The 10,523-nt window shown below is 40.2% G+C and overlaps 1 protein-coding gene across 2 annotated transcripts; it reads left to right on the top strand.

Annotated features, from left to right (window-relative positions):
- Positions 1 to 487: 487 nt before the first annotated feature.
- On the top strand, positions 488 to 4,106 carry LOC148016515 (pentatricopeptide repeat-containing protein At1g03540-like). 2 transcript variants are annotated; one of them, XM_087664221.1, is made up of 3 exons: positions 488 to 858; positions 958 to 1,047; positions 1,129 to 4,106. In XM_087664221.1, exons 1-3 carry the CDS (start codon positions 840 to 842, stop codon positions 2,961 to 2,963), a joined length of 1,944 nt encoding a protein of 647 aa, XP_087520347.1. In that variant the 5' UTR covers positions 488 to 839; the 3' UTR covers positions 2,964 to 4,106. The 2 variants fall into 2 exon arrangements, with proteins under 2 accessions (XP_087520347.1, XP_087520346.1); XM_087664220.1 differs by having other exon boundaries at positions 958 to 4,106.
- Positions 4,107 to 10,523: the final 6,417 nt, after the last annotated feature.

The raw sequence follows: 10,523 nt of genomic DNA on the forward strand, positions 1-10,523 counted from the left end.
CTATCACCCACTCAAACACTTGGTTGGTCCTTATCATTGGTGGGTCACTAAGGAGAAGTGTCTTAGTGTGACCAAGCTTTGCTATTCGTTTTTGCTTGTGAGGTATCATGTATGCACATAGGTGCAATGTAAGAGCATCTCTTGCTTACTCTCTTGGCTAATATTTGGAGGCAAGGCACCCCCTTGTCTTTGAGCAACCCAAGCATGCTTCTTGCACGATCTCTCGGCTGATATTTCAAGGGAAGGCACTTCTCTATCTTATCTTTGAAAAAGAACTATTTGGTTGGGAAAGCCTACTCAAGAAGGTCTTGACACTATCCAACGCAGGAAAAGGAGCTCTTTTCCCTTGTTTTCCCCCTATACCCAAAGCTAGCAGCCCCCTACCGCGAACCACAACTTGCTAGGTATGGGGTGCCTCCCAAGTAGAAGCCCATGATATGGTAAGTCATAATATGGGAATTTGCCTAAAACTTCTTGTGCTAGGACATAATTGGATTTTCTAAGACGGGCTGAATGGTAGCATGGAGTACCATGACAAGGTTAAGAACTAGTGTCACGAAATGCAAATGGTCGTACATGTTGGAGCCTGCGACGATTGATCTGCAGGGCGAAGACCTTGTCTCCTAACGCACAATTGAAATGTCTGAATAACAGAACTCAAATGCATGACATCCCACACGATTGCAGAAAAATGCTTCAACAGTTGCTCATAGTGGCCCGCTTTACGCCGCCATGATTGCAGAAAGACGCTTCAACACTTGCACTTTATGATCTGCTTAAGGCCACCGTGATGGCAGAAAAATGCTTCAGTTGCTCATAATGGTCTGCTTGAGGCCACCATGATTCTAGACTGTGCAGGTGAGTTGCTCATAACGGTCTGTTTGAGGTTACCATGATTGCACAGAAATGCTTCAACAATTGCTGATAATCGTCTGCTTGATGCCACCATGATTCTAGACTGTGCAGGTGAGCAGGTATTGCACAAAAATGCCTTAACAGCTGCTCATAATGTTGTGCTTGAGGCCACCATGATTCTGGACTGTGCAGGTCAGCAAATATTCCAGCTCTTCCTTTTCAATCATGCCCTCTGTAAAGGTACTCTTATCAGCTCCCTCAGAGCGCTTACAGGTAAACTGGACCTGAATGTTGGGAAACGTGCACATGCATGCATCCGACACTCTGAATTTGCATCCGACATTGATGTTGGAACGGCCTTGGTCTCAATGTATGGAAGGTGTGGCTCCTCAGAACAAGCATCCAAGGTCCTCCTTGAACTGCCAGAACGAAACGCTGTCTCATGGAATGCAATGATTGCAATATATGTCCGGCATGGACAGCACATGAGAGCACACCAGCTCTTTCAAGACATGATGATGGAGAGCATCACTGCAACCAAAGTTACTTTTGTCAGCATTCTCAGCATATGCTCTGACCAGTTCTTTTCACAAGAAGGCAAACGGTTTCACAGCCGCATCATCGCAGGTGGCTTCGAGCTGGACATTATTGTGGGCAATGCCCTTCTGAGCATGTATTGTAGGTGTGGTGACTGGGAAGCTGCACAGCGCATGTTTGCTAACATGCATCATCGAAACGTTGTTTCGTGGTCTGTCCTTCTTTCTTCATGTGTCCAGCATGGGTATTTGAAAGAAGCACTTTGTATTTTTTGTCAAATGCAAGAGGTTGGTGTCAGTCCAAATGAATTTACCTTTGTGCCCCTTCTTTCTTTGTGTGCAGACCATGCAGATGAAGAGGAGGGAAAGAAACTGCATACTCTGCTTATTTTTTATGGTTTTGATTCAAACACTATTATCATAAACTTACTTATACAAATGTACAACAGCTGTGGTAGTCAGGATTCTGCATGGAAGATATTTGATGACTTGATTGATAGAGATGTCTTTTCTTGGACGAGCATCATTACAGCATTTGCACAACACAGGCAGGACAAAGCTGCTCTTTGTCTCTTTCATCAAATGCAAGTGGAAGGTATCCTCCCTGACAAGATTGTATTGATGAGCATCCTTGATGCATGTACTAGACTTAATTCAGTTATAGCAGCTAAGCAGACCCACATTTGCATCATCGCATTGGGTTGTGAAACAGATGTTTCAGTTGGAAGTGCCTTAATACACATGTATAGCAAGTGTGGTAGAGTTGGAGATGCTTCAAAGATCTTTGATCGGATGAATCATCGAAACCTAGTTACATGGAACACAATGATTGCTATGCATGCAAAGCAAGGTCAAGAAGATAAAGCATTCGAAATGTTTGGTGAGATGCAGAATGAAAGCTTACTTCCAGATATAATCACTCATGTTGCTGTATTAGAAGCGTGTGCTGGCCAAGCAAACTTGCTAAGAGGCAAATGGATGCACAATTATATAATTGAGGCTGGGTTGGAGTCAGAAATGATCATAGAAAGTGCCATGATTAACATGTATGGAAAGTGTGGCAGCTGGGAAGATGCAGAGTCTGCTTTCAGCACTTCCTATGTGCACGATGTTGCTACATGGAATGCTATGATAGGAGCTTTTGCTCTGCATGGACAGGGCAAGAAATGTATTGAGCTTTTCAATCAGATGCACCTACATGGTGTGGCTTCAGATCAAGTAACATTTATGAACATACTTTCAGCTTGTAGTTATTGTGGCCTTCTTATTGAGGGCTGGTGTGTCTTGGTGTCCATGAGACAAGCTTATGGTGTGCAACCAACAGTTGAGCATTACAATTGCATGATTGACCTTCTGGGGCGAGCAGGTCGCCCGGATTACGGAGAAGGCTTTATCAAAAGCATGCCCTGTGAACCAAATGCCACCTCATGGACAGCTCTGCTTGGAGCATGCAAAATGCATTCTAATGCTGCAGAAGTGAATTGTGCTGCCAAACATGTTTGTGACCTTGAACCAGACATTGCTTCGACCTATATATTACTGTTGAACATTCTTGCTACAACTGGAGAATGAGTTGTGAGTCCAAAGGATCTAGATTGCTGAGATGCAAATCTGAGAATCTGTAATTTTGTTGAATTTAGACAACTTCATAAAAGGCAATGTTGATATAATATCTGTTAGCAAATAGGTTGTGGGCTACATATTGGTATAGCCCCCACTATGTTGTGGTTATGTGAGGTTTGTGCACCTAAAGGTCTGCATTTTGTCCCTCTGACTGAGACATGATCTGTACCATGTTTACAGAAAATGCTGGACCTCCTTTTGAGCTGCATTTTGATGCTACCAGTTTGTGTCATGTACACATAAGAAATGTACTGTGCAAGGGCCTTGGAAGCTCTGGGGTGGAAGGCTGAAAAAGGGTCCAGATCACTGTGAGAATGTACAGATGATCTGAAGCATGAAAGAGAAAGTATGAACACTCAGTGAAAAAGCGGCCTCCTGATACTGCTCTTGATAGCCCTTGGGTGGAGAGGCTGGGTGTGCACAAGTTTCTCCTCAATCGATGGGTGAACCATGTAATGGCAGGGATGCATTTTGAGAGCAGGCAACCAACCATGCTAGCTAGTGAAAATGCAGGAATCTGATGACTTATCTGTTTTGTCTCTTGTTACCTTGCCTAATGACAATGCAGCCTCGAGCTGCTCATACAATGAAAAAGAAGCATCTTGATTCTGCTTTTGAGCTCTTGGCATGGGTGGAAAGAGGCTGAAGGTGTGCAGAGTCTAGACCATTCTCCTAATTTGAGTTGTCCAAAGGTGAGGTTGTGGGTGTGTGATGTTTGCTGGCTGCATCACCGGGTCCTAGACAAGTGCATTTAGATGTTTTTATGTATGATGGAAACAGAGATGTGGACTGGCAATGGAAGAAAAGAAAACATGATGAGTGTGAAGGTAGAAGAATGAAACTGGAGCTAAAAAGTGAGAACTGAGGAGCTGTATCGAGTGGAGCTAAAAAATAGACAGAAACCATCAACTAGTCCTTCCATAGGTGCTGGCCAACCTGAAATATGGTTGGATAAAAAATTAGGGCCATAAAAGATCCTAGACATGGAACTGGACTGTATTATCTCAACACCCTCACTTAGTGATATATTGGGGAACAAGGACCTGAATGAGCTGAGGGGCTACACATGCTGTACATAGGCATAAAGGGAATTATGGGGGGGGGGGGAGGGGGGCGGGGTGGGGTTGGGTTTCGGTGATAGCCCACTCTCAAATGAAAGAAATCACTATGGACCTGTGCATGTGCTGACTCCTGAAGCAGTATGTGAAGGTCCAAAAGCTCCAAAGTAGCTTCGTAGCAGGCATAGTACTTTAGCTCTATTGAAGTTCCTGTGATTGTAGGCACAAAGGAGTCGTGAGCCAATGGTGAAGCTATGTGATCTCCTGGTGCTGATTTTACTAGCCACTGAGTTTGAATAGCCCTGTAAAGTAGGGCATGTGTGGTAGAGAAAGCCAAGTGCATGCCAGTCTATCGAGTGCTGGTGTTGGGTCCTGTCAATCAACTTTGAACCATCATCAAGCATAAGCTTTTTGTTACCAATCCACAGGAGTAGAAATAGGGATGCACTCTGTTTTGTACCATAAGTAGAGGGGATCTCAAGACAATACTTCTATTGGGAGGTAAAATCCCATGCTCATTCACCAATGAAATAGTGAAGCTGAGATAAATCAGCATCTCAAAGGTGGTACATAACTGATGCATGACATTAGCCTCCTTAGCCTATGCTGTGAGATCATCCTTATAGAGGATAATGAAGCAAAGAATAGAGTGGCTTTGAAAAGAACAGAGATTTGCATCCAACTGACTGAAAGCATCCCTCTGAGAGAAAGAGTCGATCTTTTAATACCATGATTGTGAATTGGATCACCACAAGTGGAAGGTAGGCATGACCGTGACTGTGAATTACACCACTACAAATATTCACAGGGATTGCTGTGCCCCTGGCTGTCACCTTGATCAGGATCACCATGACTGTGTGACCTATTTACCCTACTTCAGGCCATAAAGTTGAATCCTTGTGAAAAGGTCAATCCTCTAATACCATGCTTGAGGGCCTTGCTTCAGGCCACAGAGAGCGGCCAATTACTTTTGTAATAAACCCACCTCACAACAGCATAGCATCTCTAGCTTTGCCATTGTACTTTTTTTGGTAAAGAAACTATATGCTTCTTTTTGCCACTCCATATGACAGCACCACTCCCAAGTGAGTAGGTAAAACCAGTGGTAGATCTCGCCTCAAAGATTACCAACCTGACCAACATCAGTATAAGCATATAGTTTTATTGTATCCCAATCTCATAGGAAAGTCCATGGTAGAAAGTGGACTTCCATGCATTTAGACGCTTTTGTTATATCCAAATGCAAGTTCCTTGGGGCTTTCATGAATTGAATCAAAGACCCACAACATATCTCAAATCTAACCTAGTGATATCATGTAAATCAAACTTCCTATTGTCTATATGTACATGTTCTTCGAATATATTATATTGCGTCATTTTGCTCTAATGGCAGTGATATTGGCTTGTAAGCTGCCATCCCATCAACATAATATCTCATTCGTGTTACCTTTGCCAAATGTCAAATTCCATCATTATGAAATACCTAAAACGTATTGCCATCTCATACTTCAACATTATATCACATTCATGTTACCTTTGCCATAAGTCAAATTCCATCATCATGAAATACCTAAAACATATTTTATGTATAATACTTTCCAAAACTTGCATGTGTTTAGTACCCTTATAATGAGGCAGTTGTACAAGATATACATGCTCTTGCAAGTCACCAAGTAGGAAAGCATTCTAAGGTCTTCTGCTAGTCTATATCATGTATTTTACATAATCCTTTGCTACAAGCATGACCATGTATTTCAGTGATTTGTGTGAGTTATGCTTCACCTTGTAAACTGACTTATATCTCATAGCCTCCTTGCCCTTGGGCAATGGTATCAATTTTCATGTTTTCATCTTTAAGCAAAATATCCATCAGAATCAAATATTTAAACATGGTACTGACTAAGAACCTTTGATAGTAACTTTGTAACCTAGTCCACTAATATTTCCTGCATATATTGGATAGCCACATCATCTTCTATCAAGTCATTGTTTGGTGCATATCAGTCACCCATTTAATCAAATACATCATCCTTGCTAACTCTCATAACCTATATGATGAGATTGTATTACAAATATCCTTTCTGCTCTAGTGAGTACTCAATAAAAATACATTTATCTACTTTGGATCCCATTTCTCCCTCAATTAAACTTGAATATGTATATATGTAATGCATCCAAACACTTTCAAGTGGGATAATTTTTTTGAAAAAAATGTGAAGAGATATATGTATGAATATCATGAAGATATGTACATAATCACAAAGATGCATCAAAGCTAGACAACATCTCATATTTTAGTGTAGTTGAGCAGCCCAAAACCTACCTTGTAAAGATAAGCAGATTTCCTAATCTGAAGTATGCCAAGTCATTCAAGCACTTATCTCAAAAAGCCTATCTATGCTCGGGATTGGTACTTTTTGCATGAAGACAATATTTCTAAGTTTCCATACATTGTGTGTTCCAATAGCTCTTGTAAGATTCTATACGGCTAAAGTAGTGGGGTCCATGGCAAGTGGGTCACCAAAAAGAGCTAGTCTCATGGAGACACTAGCTTTAAGTCTGACCTTGTTGAACCAAGTCTTCGTCTTCTTTCATAATGCAGCTACAAGTTTGCAATGCTCTAATAGATGGGGAATGGATTCTCTCTCTTAAGGGAGCACACATTGAGCATATGGGTGGTATACTCTTAAACTTGGAGAGATGATCCTTTGTGGGCATCTTCCTCCAGATGACATGCCAAAATAAGAAATTAAGCTTGGGTGAGGGAATTGCTTTTCATACTTGTCTAGATCTATATTCCTATGTCCGAATTTGGGTACGGGGGAAATTATGTCTCTAGTCATCCTTCAACTTGGCAATCAAAGCATTCTTTTTTCCCACAAAATCCTTCGTGGTCTTCAGCTTGAGTGCCGATTTTCCTCTTTTATTGGTAAGAAAATTGAGAGGGTGGGCAGGTAGCATCACACTAGAGATCGGCTAGTTCTCAACTACTTCACTAATTGTGTGTTGTAGATACTTCCCGTGTTCTTCTTTCAAGCTGAATTGCCTTGCTAGTTCATCAGTACATTTGAGCTTATTAGTAGTAGGCTCCCAAATGTCAATCCATTTGGTAATACCTTTGTTGCTGAGGAATATTGCCAACTTTGGGTCCTTAGTACCACAGTAGGAGCTTTGCCATTAGCGAATGCATGTGGGACAAAGTCCACATTGATAGAAGGAGAGATGAGTTGCCTTTTCGGCTAGCCTTTTAGCTCCTTTGAACCTCTGAGAGGATGGAGTGTTAGTCTGTGGCAAGCTTGTGGGCTACTTCAAATTGGGGCATTTTGATGAGTAAGCCAAAAGCTACAAACTTCTCTTCCCACGTAAGTTTCTTCCAACAGCCAGCCGAGAGTTCACAGCATTCTATAGCCAGTTACGTAAGGATGAGAGTCCAAGGTTGATCAGCTTGGAAATTCTTTAGAAAATACAAGGAAAGCCTCTTACTTTCCAATCTCAAGTCATCTATTCCAACACTACATTCCTCTCTCGGTGTTGTTAATGTGCTCTAGGAGATTGGACGCCACTCAGTGAAAGGTTCCAAAGCTCCATATGAACTCCCTACTGAGCTTGTCCATTTGGCCCCTACTGAGGTAGCATGTGAGAAAGCGCACGCAGTAGAGAGAAAGGATATTGAGGGGGAGATTATGCTGCTGTAGATGCCTATCCTACCAAGCGTGTCGATGGCAAACTCTTGAACTTGGATAGCTTTTGTTGGAGCTTGTCAATCAGTCATCCACAACCTTTGGGCTGCAATGATACCCACCCCTAAGGGGCAACCCAAGTACCCAAATGGGACATTGGCTTGTCTATCCTGTAAGACATGAAGGTTTCAACTATAGTCCAAAACCTTCAAAGGTTTGTCAATGGCCGTACGATTCACGCAGGGCTCCTTTATTCACTTCTACTAGTCCGTTGCATCCAATCCAACCGAAGAGTCCTTCATTGGAAAGAGGAAAAGTAGAGAAAAAGGAGACATATCAACCTCAACTTCACATACTACCTCTCACCAGCCAAGCTATGGAACAAGAAGGGGAAGAATAGAAGAAAGGCAAGATGAGAGAAGAGCTCTTTGAGTCTCTCACTCACACTCACAGCCTCCTTCACTCTAAACAAGGTGCACAAGAGGAGAAGATGGAAGCATGAAAAAGAGTTTCTCTCAAACTTGCATACACATGGATGAGCTGTTCTATTCACTTTTTGGCTTTTATACATATAGTTAGAGGAAGGTTTCCTCCAGTAAGTTATGCACCCTATCCACTTTTTAGGCACTCGAATGGTCCTTTTTAATTTATGCATATACCATATATTAATAGGATTATTACCTCTACCTAAAGTTAATAGAAAAAATTTTGCCGACAACCTCATATTTATTGTAGGTTTTCTTATCTAACTTTGGAAAATGTTATAATTCACACAGGAGCAAGCTAGGCTCTCAAATAATGTTACCAATCATACATGGGCATGTAATCACTTGAAAACTAATGTCTATACACCTGAACAAATTTGTCTAATTTAGAGTATCCTTTTGGTAGGAACAAAATTTTGTATGTAAATTATATTCATAAAGGTAAGTTGTGCACTACACTTTTTGGTCCTTTAAAAAGTGTGATAGTTTTAATATATGTCATATTGCCAAGCTACTAAAATGTCTAAGATGAATATACTATAATGAATTTCAAATTGAAGTATATGAAAACCAAGGCACATGTTCTATATGGCATGTACATGGCCATGCCTTTATCATTATCATGCAAATGGAAACTTAGTTTTTTGACCTCAAGTGACATCTCAAGTCCTTACTTGTGAGAGTGACTACACTTTCATGATGCTAATAAATGGAGGCAACATTGAAATTTTATGTAGATGAAAATGGCCCCATTGATATTGTTGCAAGGATGAAAGATAACATGCATTTCCTAAAAGAGAGAGCTTATTTATTGTACCTAACAACTTCACATTGGCCATGTAGCCAAATTAGACATAGTAATGTTAGTAAGGAATAAACTTCACCTTTCTATGGCACACATGGGTCATGTAGCCAAATTAGACACAATAATGGTAATAATAAATGGCTATAGCTTTCTATGGCACATAAGACTCCAAGGGTAGGTTGATGGTGGAGAACTATAAATTTGACGACCCCTTTAGTTATCCAATGAAGGAGGTACATTGATTATGACAAGCTTTATGTGGATAGTAAATGTTGTTCACCATGGAGATTTTACATAAGCAAAGCTTTATGGTAACCTTTATGTAGATATAATGCATTTTAAAATATGTGGCTTCTTTTATTAGATATAAGTTTTCTTAATAAAAGAACTCCTATTTTAAAAGATAGGATTTGTTAGTGTATAAGCTCCTAGCCATTGAAATGAAATGTTATATTAAGTATGACAATCTTTATGTAGATGCCCTAGATGTTCATTATATTCATATAGTCATTCTTTTTATAGCTTGTTTACAAATGATACTCTTGAGGAGATCATGAAGAGAGTGTACAACAAACATATTGTGGCACACAAATTGCAGGCTATTAATATCACCAACACACCAATGAAGAATGATGTGGTTACTATATTCCGAGCTACATTCATATAGTCATTCTTTTCATAGCTTGTTTAGAAATGATTATCTTGAGGAGGTCATGAAGAGAGTGTACAACAAACACATTATGACACAAAAATTACAGGCCATTAGAACCACCAACATAAAAGGGAAGAATGATATGGATATACCTTACATGTTTATGAGTGTACTTGGATGACCATGGGCAGTGATGATTAACATCGTTGTTAACATTGTGTCAATTGAGTTTGTGTTGAGTGATATTTGCTATGTATGCAACCTTGTAGATATTGGTATCAGAGGTTTGCTATTATCTTCATAATGTCATATTAACAAATATATTGCCCTATAGTTAAAGACAAGGAGATATTTTGATAGACCAAGATATGATATTTAAAGCCCATGTTTACAGCCTTACATCATTAATTAGGTTTATCGTACTAGATTTTAGACCATATCCATCTTTCCATAACTCATTCGTATGGGTCTAGAGTTTTGGTTGTTGGCTCATACCAAATTGCACAATTAAAGCAAGTGTTTCACTACACGTGGTCTTCAAGCTATGTATTCATAAAATTGATTTTATATTGTACCATGATAATGACCAAACCTCTTGTTCGATGGCATAAGGTGGTGAGTGCATGTTGAAACTATCAAGAGTAATAGGTCATTATTTTTCAATCCAAGTATTCAATGCCTCCTTTGGATCTTGCAAGAAAACAAATAGTGGACTTCACTTTAATTTCACATCCCCTATCAACTAGAATTACAAACATCTCAGCACTACCAATGTCAAAATGAAATGAGACATTCCTAGAAATGTGGACAATTGTACATTGTATTCTTG

The sequence above is a fragment of the Lygodium microphyllum genome, chromosome 23 (genome assembly GCF_053477565.2).
Source record: "Lygodium microphyllum isolate KBCC chromosome 23, Lygodium_microphyllum_v1.1.10, whole genome shotgun sequence".
Classification (NCBI taxonomy): domain Eukaryota; kingdom Viridiplantae; phylum Streptophyta; class Polypodiopsida; order Schizaeales; family Lygodiaceae; genus Lygodium; species Lygodium microphyllum.